The 16,774-nt window shown below is 38.6% G+C and overlaps 2 protein-coding genes across 14 annotated transcripts in view; one reads left to right on the top strand and one right to left on the bottom strand.

Moving 5' to 3' along the window:
* The window catches only part of LOC120413476 (protein alan shepard), a 334,433-nt gene that overhangs the window by 84,126 nt on the left and 233,533 nt on the right, over positions 1-16,774 (bottom strand). Inside the window, exon 1 of one of the 13 annotated variants that reach the window (XM_039574327.2) lies at positions 582-719. The exons of 11 other annotated variants lie outside the window; for them this stretch is intronic. In XM_039574327.2, coding sequence (XP_039430261.1) covers positions 582-617 — 36 coding nt within the window. In that variant the 5' untranslated portion in view covers positions 618-719. Of the gene's footprint in view, positions 1-581; positions 720-16,774 lie in introns of those variants that run through there. One more of the 13 variants, XM_039574326.2, reaches the window with a different exon arrangement.
* Positions 5,697-7,255, top strand: LOC120413477 (probable cytochrome P450 6d5). Its single transcript, XM_039574328.2, has one exon. The coding sequence runs from the start codon at positions 5,708-5,710 to the stop codon at positions 7,220-7,222; it is 1,515 nt and encodes a 504-aa protein (XP_039430262.1). The 5' UTR covers positions 5,697-5,707; the 3' UTR covers positions 7,223-7,255.

Consider the following 16,774-nt stretch of genomic DNA (forward strand, 5'->3'; position numbering starts at 1 on the left):
ATGAGCATTGCCCACAACCACAACTGCGCAAAGCGCACCACCTCCGGTGGTGGACGCAACCGGAAATGAATTAAAACGAGAGATAGAGAGCGAGCAAAGATGCTTCGTTACTCGGAAAAAGCATCGGCAAACAACGCCGGAAAACGCATCTTTCCGGTTCACAAGAGCACATCCCTCCGGACCGTGACTTCGACTTCGAGAAGTAGGAGGAAGGTAGGCGGGGGATGTCCTAAACGTGAAGATATGTCAGACACGGACACTCCGTCTGTCGGACACGGAAGCGAAATTAAACTTTGATAATTGAATTTCAGTCGTTGGTCGGTACGTCTAGGGCTTGACGTCAACGCTGGACCATTTCTTGCCGGGGGGTTTGCTGCAGTCGGGATCGATCTGCGGAATTGGTTTGCGGTTCTAATTTAATTAAACTTCCTTTTTTTGCGGATATGCTCCGGAGTTTCCGGAAAAACCACAGCCACGGAAGCGTCGTCTAGGAGTAACGGGGGAGACAAAAACCAAAACACACACACACACACACATGGGAAAAATGGGAAAACATTAAATGGCCACACCGCTGGACCTACCATATGGCAGTATCTGAGTTCACCGCAGTTGCACATGGTTCGGCTCGTAACAGTAGAACGACGAGATGATGACGGTTGACATTTTCCGAGCGATGTGGCACGTAGAGTAGAGAAGGTGTACGACACGCTGTGACTTGCGCTCTTGCACTCCACACCGCAAGGAATCAAATTACCGTGGTCCGGAAGCTTCGGATCGAGAACCGATCCCGTGGGGTCTAGTACGACATTCTCAAGAAACACAACACCAACAACAGCAAACGGATCCGGTTCGGAACTCACTTGTGGTCCGTCCGCAATCCACCAAAGGGTCACCACTAATCCGCTACAATATGGTCCCACCTGTCACACACCATGTGCCACGTCCCAGACACAGCTGTTCAGAACACTCCTTCTAGAAGGTGTCCGGCACTCACTACGTGGAATCTACTACGCGGAACTCAACCGGTGTGTGTGAATCACCGTCGTAGCATACGACGTAGACCCAAGAACAACAACAACAACCCGCGACCCGGACTTTGTGCCGTCGTTTCCGTCCAAAGTGGCGAACAATCGGAAGCACAGTGAAGGAAGCCGCGCGCGATACCAACAAACGGAGATTCGTGTTCTTCGTCACCGCTCACTTGCTCTCTCTTATCTGCGTCGTGCGTCCCGTGTCCCGTGGATCGGCTCTAGGAGGACGACGACAGCAAGGCAGTCCAGAAGTGTGTATTTTGGGGCGTCTACTATCAGCTCATGCGCACATGGATGCGGTTTGAGAACAAGAGAGAGAGAGATACCGAGCGAGCGAGCTGAACTTGGAGAGAAAGTCCAACAAACGCCGTTGTTTACTCGCTGGTGGTGGAGGATTGTGAAGGATTCGTAACCGCGCGCTGCGTGCTCTCGAATGGCAGTCACTTTTTATCAGTGGAAGGCGATAGGGCGATACGGAGGGAGAAAGGGGGCGTTCAGGAACAATGGACTGATAGTAAACGTGTATGAATGAGCCATTTTTAAATATTGAAGTCAGTATTTTGACATCGAGTCAAACTCGCAAAAAATAAAAAAAAGCGTAACGTAATCTTTGAACGCTTCCTTCAACTCAAGAAGAGTCCTCTCCAAACGTCAGCTCTGTAAGGAAGCGAAATTGAGTGCACCACCCGCATGCAATACAATGCAAACGTGTGTGATTTCATTTGAATGTTTATGACGCGAACGCAAGAAGACAGACAACACGTTGTTGAACGTTGCACAGCAGTGGGTTCATCGCCGACTTGGATTGGAATATGCCAGGAATTTCGTTGAAATAATCCCAGTGAGCGATTTTCTACGTTTTTGCAAATTGATTTTTAGTTGCATTTTTTAACTTCTGATAATTTTGCAATCTTGTTATAGATTTTTAACTCCTTTTATTTAAAAAAGACAAGCCATGTTGTATCTTACAAAAGTATCTCATACTCTAATGTTTAGAATGGTGAGAAAATATATTTTTTGGAAAATATCGAAGGTTCATTTTCAGAGGCAACATATTATATGCAATCGAAAATGATAATAGAGTTTTTAAGATAAATGCATGTTATGGATAAAATTTCCGAAAAATTTTTAATTTTCTTCATTAAAAAATGATAATTGGAAAGCTGAAAAAATTGCCTAGAATTACAATACTTTTAATTTTTTTTTTGCTTTTCTCAATAATAATAATAATATCCAAAATTAAACATCAATCCTATAAATTATGTTTATCTAAAAAAAAAGTTGTTTCATCTCTTCAAAACATAAGGCATAATTAGGGCTAGTGATTTTTCGCGATTTCGCGGAAGCCGCGTAATCCGTGAAATTTGACCTTGGCCGTGAAATATTGAGAATTGCTTCTCAGTGTTTTTAAACATTGATTTATTAATTCATGTGCTCCACAAGACAGTCAGGGTGGTTCGTCGAAGGAACCGAGCCCTACTTTTAGTGAAGTCTTACAGTCATGTTGGAACTCATTTTTTATTAAGCTTAAGGAAAATATAAAAAATGAATATTTTTATCATAAATGAAGTTTTTTTTTTAATTCAATTTGGTTTAAAATACAGTGAAGGAAACGTAGGAAAATTTGGAACGCACTCTTCAGTATTTTTTTAATTTTATGAAATTATTAATAACAAATAGTAAAAAAACTTTTTTCGTAAAACCATAGCAGTAAACAAAATTTCATTTCTCTAATTTTAATGTTTCTACTTTTAGTGATGTTTTTGATTCGAATATAGAGCAATTCCAGCTCAAATCAGGAATTTTTCTGGTACTTTTGTACCCGACCCTCTCCGATTTCAATGAAACTTTTTAGACATGTTATCCTAGGCCTAAATAAGCCATTTTTGTGTATATGGAGCCAATAGTACTCGTAAATAACATTTGAGAAGGGCGTAAGGTTGTCCAATTTCTCATAAGTTTGCCTGTGACAGCATTTCAATTGGATGTAAGGGCTTACAGTTATAAGCTTAATTACATTGTTAATAACTGAAAACAGAATATTTTTTTCAGTGTGGTAGAAACCTGGATAGTAAATTAGCTTACGTAAATATCAAAACGAGTCAAATCAATTCCTGATTTGAGCTGGAATTGCTCTATATGTATTTGTTATAGATAATTTTGCAAAATATATTTCTAAAATCTCAGTAAAATCAGGTTGGCTAAGTCGTTAAATTTGCTGATAAAAATCCTGCAAAATTTCACGAAATAGATTTTTTTGCTGTGATTTTTTTTGGTTATATTTTGTATTTTAAACAATTGCTATCTCTTTCAGTAATATCCTATACTCAATTATTCCTAAAGTACACATTTGTGCGTTAATTTTAAGCTGATTTTAGAGAACCGTGAAATTGACGTGAAATTTCAATGTTTTGAAATTGGCATGCCGCGTAATTTTTTATTTTTGCCGTGAAAAATCACTAGCCCTAGGGATAATGATACAAAATCTTTAAAAATAGAAGAAAACTTCACAATAGTTTATGTTTTAATTTTTAACATTAATAATCAAAACAATGGTTTTCGAAGTATCGCTAGTAAACAATTCTCCATAATTTCCGCCTTCCACTTTTTTACGTATTTTTTTTTATTTGCCGGTTGCTTCATTGGTTCGTACAAATTTGACAGCTGTCCATACAAAAATTGTGTCCAAACATGCTCTCTCATCTTGAGAACGAAATTTCTGATCCCTTTGGTGTCTTCAGCAAAGTTTTAGGCGTGTATATATACAGTCGACTCTCTGGCTGTCGATCTTCTCGATATCAATAATTCTCCATCTATCGATGAATTCTCCAGTTCCTTCAATCTTCATACTTCAATTATCTTCATTCCTCGATATTTTCCCTTGCTTGAAGGATCTCTTCCTCGACGGTCCCTTGGATTCTGTTTGCTTTAAAAATCTCTTCCGGTTGTCAATAATTTCAGCTTTGAAGGGTGTTTGACATTAGTTTGTTTTTGTTTGATGGACGTTGCCATGATTCTCTCCCATAGCTGGGTATCAAGAGAAAAATATTTTCAATCGAGTCTTCATTTTGTATTGTTCTCTAAACTGATGATTCTCTTCCTCGACGGTCCCTTGGATATTGACAACCAGAGAGTCGACTGTATATCTTACCTATAGGTAAGATAAATGGGTACGCTGTGAATATGTTTTTTTAATTTTTTTTTTTACACTAAATTCGATATGCGATAATTCTCTATTTTTGAGCTTCGAGCTAGGAAGAAATTTTTGAAAGCGATGCCAGTTTAAAATATATCTCAATTTGGAAATGTCTATTTTTCAAGAAAAAAGTGTATAGGATCACCCTAACGAAATGTAATTTTGTCCGCTGAATCAGAATTTGCCTCAGATTTGAGCCAATGTTTAAAAATACCGTTTTTAGGTATACATTGGGTTTCGTGGGTTTATATAATTATTTTACCTCTTGCTCTCATTTTTCAAAGCTATTGATCGGATATTTAAGCCCAAAATAAAAAAAAAATGAATTTCTTACTATTTCTGGACATCTTATTTTGAGTGTTCAAAAATCACGATCATAATTTAAAAAAGGGCAAAATAAATTAACACTTCAAATCTCCAAACGGTTGGAAAAGTTTACTCTCAACAAATATTGCCACTCTGCTAGAATATATTTTGACCAACTTTATTTCCAAACACTCCCACTATCCAAAACGTCACAAACAAGATTCATCACATGTTTAGCTTCCTTCCGGGGTATGTAAACGAGGGTTTGCTTTGAAGTCATGTCTGTGCTGCTGCTGCCAAGTCCTGTCTTTCAACACCATTGCTTAAATTTCCCAGAAAGGATGTAAACAGAGTCAAATTACTAGAAAATCAAGAACCAAAGGGTGCACACCCCGAACAACGTCGAAAAACACGAAAAAATCACTCTAGCGATTTTCAATCATCGAGTGCTGAAGATTTACTTCCGATGGCATGTCCTCGTTGGAAGAAACACACACACTGACACTTTTTTTACTTCTTCAAACCGAATCGACACTTATCTCAAAAGGAAGCAAAGACGAAGAAGGAATCCCGAAAATGAAGAGCCAGTCAGCCAGCCTTATCCCTGGTGGTGATTTAAAGCGGCGTGATTTCTTGCCACGAACGGGCAGATGGTTTTGTCGTCTTTTGGCGGGGGTTTTGTCGTGCCCCTTAGGGATTCATTATCGACTTGACGAACACGCACGCTCGCTCACGCGATTTCCCACATTTGGGCGGCGCGTTGCGATTGCCGGATGTGAGGGAGGTGACGGAAGACACGTTGAGGGTTAAATTTGTTGGCCTTTGGGGTTCGGTTAAGTATTTTTCTAATCCTAATCTCACGAGAAATTGGTAAACTTGGTAGAAATCAGAGCAATTTTGTCTCAAAACAGTAACATCTTGCAGCAATTACGGCAAAAACTAAAGTCATTAAGAAATAAGGATTTACACTGTCCCAACTAGCCTTCACGTTATAATAACCAGTTATTCAGGTTTTTTGAACGGCATCTCATTGACTGCTATTCTGAAATCTCTCAGTGTAGTCGGCGCGTGGTCACTCGACCTTTGATAGATTCCCTGTTTGCAAAACAACGCGAAATGAGCACGTTCAGCAGTGCAAGCTGTTCAGTTCCAAGTAACTACTCCAATCGCGAGGATGTTTGTCGAAGTGATTATTGCCGGTGTCGTACTACTGTACGGCTTGCTGTACTATCATTTCCGCTACTGGAAACGTCGCGGAATTCCGCAGCTAAGTCCCTCGATACCGTTCGGAGATATCGGGCCCGTGTTCCGGCAGAAGCAATATCTGGGAGAAACGTACGCAACGCTGTACCACAAAAGCAAGCAGTTCTTGGTGGCCGGAATCTACCTCTCGCTCCGACCGGTGCTGCTCGTGAACGATCCGCACCTAATCAAGGACATCCTGGTGCGGGACTTTGATCACTTCTACAGCCGGGGAGTGTACGCCGACGAGAAACGTGACCCGATGAGTGCGCACCTGTTTTCGATATCCGGCGAACAGTGGAAGAATCTCCGGCAGAAGTTGAATCCGGCGTTCAGTCCGGTGCGACTGCGTGGGATGCTGCCGATATTGACGGACGTTGGACGAACGCTGCAGGAGTACATTGGGAAGTGCGCGGAAGCCGGAGAAGTGGTCGAGGTTCGCGAAGTCATGGGTCGTTACACTACCGACGTGATAGCGTCCGTAGCTTTTGGCTTGGAGGTGGATTCGATCAACGATGGAAGTAATACGTTTAGGCAGATGGGTCTGAAGGTGTTTGGTAATGATTTGAAGAATTCGCTACGCTTGGCGTGTACATTCTTTGTACCGGAATTCAAAGAACTGCTGGGAATCAATTGTGCCGCGCCGGAAGTGGAGCAATTTGTACGTGACGTGGTCCGCGAGACGATTGAGTACAGAGAGAGCAACAACGTATCCCGAAAAGATTTGATGCAACTGTTGCTGCAGCTTCGAAACTCCGGAATGGTATCGTCCGATGGAAAGTGGGATTTGAAGGTATCCGATGGCGCCAAGTCCTTCTCGCTGGAACAAATAATGGCAAACACATTCGCGTTTTTCTTCGCTGGCTACGAAACGTCGTCCTCTGCCATATCGTTCACTTTGTACGAACTGGCGAAGAATCCTGCAATTCAACGGAAGGTCCAGCAAGAAATCGATTCAGTACTAGCAAACAACTCAGCTGATCTCACGATCGAAACCCTAGCAAAAATGCGCTACCTTGAATGCTGTATCAACGAGCTTTACCGGAAGTTCCCCCCGGTCCCGTTCCTGAACCGAGCGTGCACCAAGGAGTACGTGATTCCCGGAACGAACACCGTCATCGCGCGGGGAACCCCCATCATAATCTCCCTGCTTGGACTCGGGCGCGATCCGCAGTACTACCCGGAGCCGGAACGCTTCATTCCGGAGCGATTCGAGAACGAAACGGAGATGCAAACGCTTCCGTTTCATCCCTTCGGCGGTGGACCGCGGACCTGCATCGCCGGCAAGCTGGGACAACTGCAGACGAAGCTGGCGCTGGCTATGCTGCTTGCAAAGTTCGACATGAAACTTGCCAACGAGGATGAGGGCGAGATTCGTTTTGATCCGAAGGCGCTAACGTTGATTCCGATTGGCGGGTTGAAGTTGGTGTTTACGAAAAGAACTTAAAAAAGAGGAGGACAATAAAAGATACCGTAAAAATTGAACTTCTTTCGAGACAGACCCACCATACAAGAAATTTCCCAAAGGACCGAAATTTGTTTCTTCAAACTCAACAATGCAACGAGTGTAAGTGTGTTTGTATCAAGTCTAAACCTACTACACCGGTGTCGAAGCATGTGTGTATATATATTGGAAAATTAGTTTACACAGTTGCTATTGATGGCTTGGTTTAAAAAGGACTTGAGTGATTTCTCCGTACCATTCTGTACATCCACAGTAAAGAAATGTGTCAAAAAAGGCTGACGGAGGCTACACGGAAAGGATTTCCGTCTGAATGTTATTAATCTGTATTGGCTTGTTTAAAATTGAAGTATAAACGAACAATGGATAAATCAACTAAAATTTCTGTAAAATTTACTAATTGGAAATATTTTTTTTGCAATTTTAGCTTTTTTATTGCAAGTTTTTGCAATTTTTTTGTTGCTATTTTTATTTACTATTTTTGCTATTTCTAGTAGGTCATTTTGCTTTTGAGTGCGCTGACCACGCGGACGCGCTGTCTTGTTTTAGCATGCTCATTTTCATTTCTTTTATGTCGCTGTTTGTGTGCTTGGGTGAGTGGTTATTATAATTAAATAATGGCATCATTAGTGCGCTGACCACGCGGACGCGCTGTCTTGTTTTTGCATGCTCATTTTCATTTCTTTTATGTCGCTGTTTGTGTGCTTGGGTGAGTGGTTATTATAATTAAATAATGGCATCATTAGTGCGCTGACCACGCGGACGCGCTGTCTTGTTTTTGCATGCTCATTTTCATTTCTTTTATGTCGCTGTTTGTGTGCTTGGGTGAGTGGTTATTATAACTTATTGGACATCATAAGTGCAGTGCTTCAGGGGACGATAAACATAATGCTCATGGTCACATCACTGCCACTCGTGAATCCTGACCTCATACCCATCTACTAACCCCCTCAAAACTCATGTGATACTTTGTCGGAGATGCAGTCGATTGGGCGGTCTATATCACTCAAGTATCGGACTAACATTCCCATCCACTTCCCCGTGACCCTACCACTGGTCGTGGCCGGCGCCGGTATTGATCAGCATGATAGGGGCCTTTGAGAAGTTGCGAAGCGAGGAAAGATAGCTCCCACTTATCTTCCACGGCTCGTGGATGTAACTTCTGGAGGTCCTGGTCAATAACGGAGTAGCAACTGCGGGTGGGCACCTATGCTTATGCTTATGCTTCTAGTAGGTCATTTTGCTTTTTTTGCAATTGTTGGTATATTTTGGCATTTTTGCAATTTTTAAATAATGTTGAAATTTTTGCAATATATGTATTTGCTATTTTTTGCAGCTTTTGCAATTTTAATATGTTTTAGTATTTTTTGCAATTTTTGCTATTTGTTATTGTTGCAGTTTTTGCATTTTTTGCATTTTTTGCTTATTTTGCAATTTTTGCTTATTGCATTTTTTTTTGCATTTTTTGCATTTCTTGAAATATTTGCAATTTTTGCTTTTTTTGCACTTTTTGCAATTTTTTAATTTTGCACTTTTTGCAATTTTTGCGTTTTTTACATTATTTAGCATTTTAAGTTTTTTTTTTTTTTGCATTTTTTGCATTGTTTGCTAGTTTTGCTATACTTGATATTTTTGCTTTATTTGCTATGTTTGCTCTTTTGACTGTTTTTGCATTTTTTGAAATTTTTGCTTTTTTTGCAAGTTTTGCATTTTTTGCAATTTTTGCAACTTTTGCAGTTTTGCAATATTGGCAACTTTTGCAATTTTTGCAATTCTTGCAATTTTGGCAATTTTTGCAATTTATACAATTTTTGCAATTTTTGCATTCTTTCATTTATTTGCAACTTTTGCAATTTTGCAATTTTTGCAATTTTTGCAATTTTTGCAATTTTAGCAATTTCAGCAATTTTAGCAATTTTTGCATTTTTTGCAATTTTTGCATTTTTTGCATTTTTTGCAATTTTTGTAATTTTTGCAATTTTTGCAATTTTTGCATTTTTTGCATTTTTTGCATTTTTTGCAATTTTTGCAATTTTTGCATTTTTTGCAATTTTTGCAATTTTTGCAATTTTTGCAATTTTTGCAATTTTTGCAATTTTTGCAATTTTTGCAATTTTTGCATTTTTTGCATTTTTTGCAATTTTTGCAATTTTTGCAATTTTTGCAATTTTTGAAATTTTTGCAATTTTTGCAATTTTTGCAATTGTTGCAATTGTTGCAATTGTTGCAATTGTTGCAATTTTTGCAATTTTTGCAATTTTTGCAATTTTTGCAATTTTTGCAATTTTTGCAATTTTTGCAATTTTTGCAATTTTTGCAATTTTTGCATTTTTTGCAATTTTTGCAATTTTTGCAATTTTTGCAAAAAATGCAATGTTTGCATTTTTTGCAATTTTTGCAATTTTTACAATTTTTGCAATTTTTGTAATATTTGCAAAATTTGCAATTTTTGCAATTTTTGCAATTTTTGCAATTTTTGCAATTTTTGCAATTTTTACAAGTTCTACAAATTCTGCTATTTTTGATTTATTTCCTATTTTTAAAAATTTAACAATTTTTAAAATTCTTGTATTTTTTGAAATTTTTTGCAATTTTTGCAATTGACGCAATTTTTGCAATTTTTGCAATTTTTGCAATTTTTGCAATTTTTGCAATTTTTGCAATTTTTGCAATTTTTGCAATTTTTGCAATTTTTGCAATTTTTGCAATTTTTGCAATTTTTGCAATTTTTGCAATTTTTTCAATTTTTTCAATTTTTGCAATTTTTGCAATTTTTGCAATTTTTGCAATTTTTGCAATTTTTGCAATTTTTGCAATTTTTGCAATTTTTGCAATTTTTGCAATTTTTGCATTTTTTGCAATTTTTGCATATTTTGCATTTTTTGCAATTTTTGCAATTTTTGCAATTTTTGCAATTTTTGCATTTTTTGCAAGTTTTGCAATTTTTTACAACTTTAGAATTTTTTGCATTTCTTGCAATTAGCAATTTCAGCAATTTTAGAATGTTTTGCAATTTTTGGCAATTATTGCAGTTTTTGCCTTTTTTCATTTTTTGCAATTTTTACAGTTTTTGCTATATTTGCTATTTTTGCTATATTTGCTATTCATGCTATTTTTATTATTTATACTGCTTTTGTATTTTTTTTAAATTGCAGCATTTTTCCAGCTTGTAAAAAATAACACTACACAGAGAAGGTTGCTGATGTGTACATTTTCAATTTCAGTTACCTGCCGCCGCCGTTAAAGTTGCGGCTTGCGGGGATTCCAGGAAACCCACCCGGTCTAAAAAATTGCAAAATCAAGCAAACCTCGACCGGCTTGGTCCCTCCTCCTCAGCACGGGTCATTGAGTTTTATGGCTCCTGCCTCTGGTTCGGCCCGGAGGGTTTCAGCCTCCGGTTTTAATTAAATGTCGGAGAGGAAAACGAAAACCCTTGAGCCGCCAATAAAAAGGTCGTCCCGTCCCCGTGCAACACGTGGAGGGCTCCTCCAAATTGGAGCGGCGGTCCTCGAAGGTGATTGGACCTTTTAACAGCCAGTTGATGAACGTCTTCCGAGTGGAATTTATGGACCGGTCACCGGAGCACGATTTGCTCCGGCTCTGTCAGGACACTTGTTATATCCTGCTCTCGAAGAAGTTGTGAAAATCTGCCGCGGACAGCTCGCACCCGGCCAAGTTTGCCGCCACACTTTGGAGCACTTGTGCGAGTTGAAAACTGTTCCTTTTCAAAGTTGACGCGCAAATTGAAAGCTGCACTTCTTGGCGGTGCCAAGAGTTTTGTTCGGAAATTGCACTCCTCTCTTGGCGTGATGGGGCTCGGGTGCGGCCAATGTGACCGCACCAGTGGAACAGACTTGAGGGGAAAAAAAACGTCGGGGGAAATTGCATCTGAAAAGTTAAAAGTTAAGCATAACGGTTAAGAGTAGAGCGTCCAATTTCCCGTCCCGGGAAAAAAAATCCCGTGAATTCCCGGGATTTCCCGGAAAAAAATATTTCTCGTTTCCCGGGAAATTTACATATTTCCCGGGAAATTTGTAAATTTCCCGGGAATTCCCGAAATACAATCAGAAGTATAAATTTTCCTACCTTTTTGGAACAAATGTTTTGAAATCATACAAAAAATTAGGAACTAAGAATATAACTAAAATCATATCATTAAACCATGACAAATTATTAAAAAACAACTTCGTAACATACTAAATTTACCCAAAGAATGCAACTATATTTCAAAAATACGCTCCAAATATTTGAAAACTTTGAGTTGTGATTTCATGAAATAGTGTTTCAAGTTAAAAAGCGCTAGAAATTAGATTGTAAAGGTTAATTCAATGATGAATTATTTATTCACAAGTTGAAAATACTTGTTCTGAGATAAATTATTTGCCATGACAAACAAAATTTCTGCACGATTTTTTTTTCATTTTAACTTTATGGTCACTGAGAAAAATTTAAAAGCAATTTTAAGCATTAATTTGATAAAAATAGAAAGACGGCATAAAAATTAGAAAGTTTATATATTTTCTCAAAGTTGCATGATTTTTTACAAGTAGTCAAGCCATTAATTGATCCTCACACTCATTTTGACCATTATAGTTGCTGTTCTATACAATTTTGTTGCAAAAGATTGATCAGAAACATGATCCGAATAATTTTCGTTAAATTGAAAATTTCCCGGGAATTCCCTGGATTTCCCGGGAAATTTGTTGAAAATTTCCCGTTTCCCGGGAATTTAGTAACCCCGGGAAATTGGACGCTCTAGTTAAGAGCGATTGTTATTTCTTTTTAGGATTTTTTTTTCATTTAGTTTGCTCTTGTTTGATGAACGTAATTTTCAAAAATTTGCTAAATTGTATTTATTTGATATTTCTCAAACCATACAGAAAAGAGAAAAGAGAAACATAACCCCAAAATTCACTCGAGAAATCGATTGTGCAAACCGTAATCCATTCATGGCTACGACAAATTCTATAGCTCCATCGAATCCCATTGAGGACCGCTTCCGAACTCGTCGCCGTCAGCAAACACCAAACCTACTCAAATGTTTACCTTTGGATTGGGGGGGCGACCCACCGAATGTTGACTTGCGGATCACAGTGTGATTAGACGTGTTTTGTTGACTTACCTAGAATCGAAAAGAGAGAACGAAAAAAAATGGTTTCAGTATAAGCTGATTGGATTTTTTAAGGATTTTTTCAGGTGAAAATTGAAGAATCGCTAATGCAAAATTAATGAATCAAGCTTGGCAAAGTTACATCCGATCCCAAATCCCCCAAATCTTCCGTGTCCTTCCTGCCCACATAATCGTCGTCATCAGCAGCAGCGCCATTTAATGCCCCAACCGTGTCGTCTGTTGACAACCCACGTATGACGTCACCCCAAACCTTCATCACCGGGGCTCCGTGCCGGCAAGCGATTCTGTCTAATCAGCAAAAGTGAGACTTTTATGGGGCTTCCACGACATAATCGTTACCGTTGGCGGAGCTGCTGGCGGTAAATGATGGTTTGGGGGTCGTCTGTAAACTACTCTGCGAAAAAGAAATGTTTTTTTTTTTTCGAGATTTATGGATGATAACTCTCAGATCCAACTTGGATCAAAACAAAAAAAACTGTCAATGACAGAAAATGATCCCGAAACCTTTGGCTTGACAAGCCCCTGTCTTCACAGTATCGGCCACTTTGGCTCAATGATTTAAAAGAGGTTAAAATTAAATCAGTTTTAATGAACAAGATTGGTAATTTGAGAGCATTTTGCTCTCAGTGTTATCATCTTTCTCTCAATCTAAATCAAGATCATTTTACTTTCAACCATCTTTCATTTTCCAATAAAGAAACCGCTCAAATTTCTCAACAATCGAATCACTTTCACGCTACTCGAGGAAACCCAAAGCCTGTTAATTTAGAGCCGAAGCAGTTCCATTGAGTTATGAAACTCTATTAGTACCACCCCCTCCCCCCTCCATCGCTCTCATGTTCGACGTGAAATGGCACTTTCAATCATGTTTTCGTCCAAAAGTTTTTCGTCCGACCCTCCCCCCTCTTCATTGTGCGAAAGTTGTCGCTCAAAACATGACAAAAGCTACGAAGCCTCCACAACACTCCTCAACCTAAAAGGACCGAGAGAAATTGATTTCGGAACTTGTCGTCAGAAGCTGGGGAGCGAGAAGATGGCGGCGGCGTGGTTCAATTTGACAAGTGGTTGTTGCGAAGGACCTTCAGGGGGAAGAAGTATCGCGCGCCTAGGTTAGATTGATGCCCCAAATTGGACCGTTCCAGGCAGCTGGTTGGGGCACCACTTTTGGCGGGGCAATTTAATTTGGAAGAGGTTGGTGAAAGTTTCGTCAAAGTTGGGGCGAAGTTAAAACGCGGTTGTTCTGAAAAGTTACGGTTGAGTGACGCGACAGTCAAACTGCGATCTGTTGCACTTCGAGTTGCAGTCATGTTGCAGACTTGTCACAGTCGTAGTCATGTCACAACTTTGACAGTCATGCTGTCGCAGTCACGCTTTATAATGTTGCAAAAATGTCAAGTAATGTCACACGCTTTTTAATGTGACAGATTTGCTGCAACTTAAGTTGTAGTTATTATCAACCTTCCCAACACTTCTAACAACATCCAAAAGTGACTTCCCTCTGACTGACCTAATGACAGCGCTTTTCTTCAACTGCGACTTGTATTGTCGTCAGTTCGAGTTCGAGTTTTCTTACGCCCCAAGTTTTTCTTTCCCGCGTCACGCCGAATAATTTCCCCGAAAACTTAATTACATCGCTTGGTCGCGCTACTTTTTTTTATCTCTTCTGGTCATTTTTCGCCGTTTTTGTTGCCTTTCTCTGGCGGCCATTGTTTGTGACAACGGAACGTCTACCACCATTTTCCCTTCACCAGATCAATATCGCCAGCGTCATTAATGGGTCGGATAGTAGAGAGTTCCATCGGTTTCATAGTGAACACAGAAAAAATAAAGATAAAATTACGCAGTCATGCCTGGTAGCGTTGATGTTGCAGTCATGTTGCGAACAGGTCGCAGTCACGTCACGTTGCATCAATGTCGCGTCACACTCAGTTCGTTAATATTTTCAACTGAGCATCCCTAGTTCGTTTTCCCCCAAAAACCGCCCGTCCTAGACGTAGACTTCGGGAGCCACATTTTTCATCTGCTGCTTCCAGAGACTTTCACCGCAGATTCCGCAACACCCCCAGCCGTCCGACGTCTTCCGCCGAAAATAAATAAACTATAGCCCCGACGGAGATGATAATGCGGTTTTCCTATGGATCTGTTCCGTTTTGTGTCCACCCCCCTCAACAACCCCCAAGTGATGGAGTGAGGGGATTCCACCGTATTAATCGAAACCCGGTCCGGTGGCGTGTAGGTTGGCGGTTTGAGACCGGCAAAGTTGGGTCGTCGTCGTCGTCTTCGTTTGTCCCCTTTGGAGCGCAAGAAAAGTGGGAGGGAAAAATACCGAGCTTTTGAAGGAACCCGCATACTAACACACACACATACAGCTCACAATGGAAGAAATTGATCGCCTCTGGCACTTTATCAAATCCAACTTTGTGAATGTGTGTGGGAGGAAGAGGAAGTTCGTCGTCGTCCTTATCCTGGGGGGGAACGTCCACTTAGGAGGAAAAGGGCAGGGTGTCGAAACAACTTCTGGAAATTTAAATTTATTTTTATTTAATAAATAAAAATAAATTTATTTTATTATTTTTTTTTCCTTAAATCGCGATTACTCATGATAGTTACAAGCAAATTTTTTTCGTAATTGTCTCCACAATTTTGTAGAACATTGTTACACTCTAAAAAATAACCCTGCAAAGTTACAAAAAAAAAACGAAATTTGAAAATAAAAAAAATGTTCTGCACTAAAAATGACCTTTCCGGGTTATTACAGATTCGAAAAGTACATTAAATATCCAATTAAATTTCATGTCACAATGTTTTTTACAGTTGAGTAAGAAAATGTATTTTTTTAATATTATTGTTTTTTTTTTCAAAAAAGATTAAATTTTTTGGGATTCGGAGTAGGCTATCAAATCTAGTGTCCAATTTTACATGAAAGTCCTTTTGCCACACAGAAAAAAATTATGGTGATATTCATCAGGAAATGGTAATAGATTTTGTGTTAAAAAAAAAAAATAAATAAATAAAAAAAAAAGGGGGATATTCAACCTACCACATTTTCAACATTCCGATTTTTTTTGCTGTGCACCGAATTTCCAAATTATCACCATTTCAGGCTGCAAATTATTGAAATAGACGCTTGTTTCAAATGCTCAAACATGAAAGGGGTCGTACCACCTCACTGTCACGAGATATCGAAAATAGGTCCTGAGATTCGTGATCAGGGATTAAAATTACCTCATAGGGCAAAGTTTCACTCAAATCGAAGAGGAATCGTGGCAACTGTTGTGTGAGTTGGCGGAGAATTACCAAATTAAATCAAATATTTATGAATTTCTTGTATTAACGGTACACATCAACCTGAGCTTTTGCACCATGATTTTTGTTACAGACTTTTTATTCATCCCCTGAAGTACTTTCTTCAAAGTTATTTAAAGCCGTAATTTTGAGTTAAGTCACTTGGACTGAGATTTTGATAATTTTGGGATAAAAAGACAACAACTTCCTTGGTTGTTGGTTACCCTTAAAACTTATTATGATTTTTGATTGCATGAAACTTTGTTTATGCATTTTCTATGTCAAAAGAAGCCATTTGTTTTTAGTTTTCATTAGTTTTTACAAACATGTTTGGTATTATTTTTTTAATCTAGCCTAACATTTTAAGAGAGCTGAAAACATTTATTTTAGACATTTTCTAATGTCTTATTAGCAATTTTTAATAAAAAAAAGCATAACATATCACAATTTAAATTTTTCAACATTGAAAATCGAACCAATAGTTGTCGAGATGAAAAATGAGGACAAACTTTTCGAAAATATTTTTTTGCAGGGGTGCTGTTTTTTTATGAAATATATTTAAAAAATCCAAACTGTCAAACCCTCAATGACTTTAACTTGAAAACGGTGCAATTTATAAAAAATAAAACGAAAAACATTTTCGATTGAAAATTTGTTAGCACCAGCAAATTTCAGCGATGACCTGTAGATGTTTGGATACCAAAATTTTCGTAATTAAGAGACGCAACTTTTGGTACCCAGACATGTATAGGTCATCGCTGAAATTTTTAAGTTATCGCAGTTTTAGTGAAAAATGTTGATTTTTTGCCAATTTCGTCATTCTCCGGTTTTTGGCCGCGGCGCTTCAAAAAACACATTTTATTTTCAAAAAATCATATCTCGGAATCCTGTTAATGAACTCCTCCCATTTTTTAGTATGTTATGTAAAAATGTCCGGGGAATCCGATAAAAATATTCCAGACATAGGCTCTTTGGTCCAGACACCGTCAAAACGGCATTTTAAAGTTTCATACGCTCTTTTCATATGTTAGGCTAGATTTTTGAAACTTCTTACTATTTTTCTTTGAAAGCCCAACTTATCATTTTTCATTTGCGTATAAGACAATTGAAATCGGTTAAAA

Source organism: Culex pipiens, chromosome 3 (assembly GCF_016801865.2).
Source record: "Culex pipiens pallens isolate TS chromosome 3, TS_CPP_V2, whole genome shotgun sequence".
Taxonomy (NCBI): Eukaryota; Metazoa; Arthropoda; class Insecta; order Diptera; family Culicidae; genus Culex; species Culex pipiens.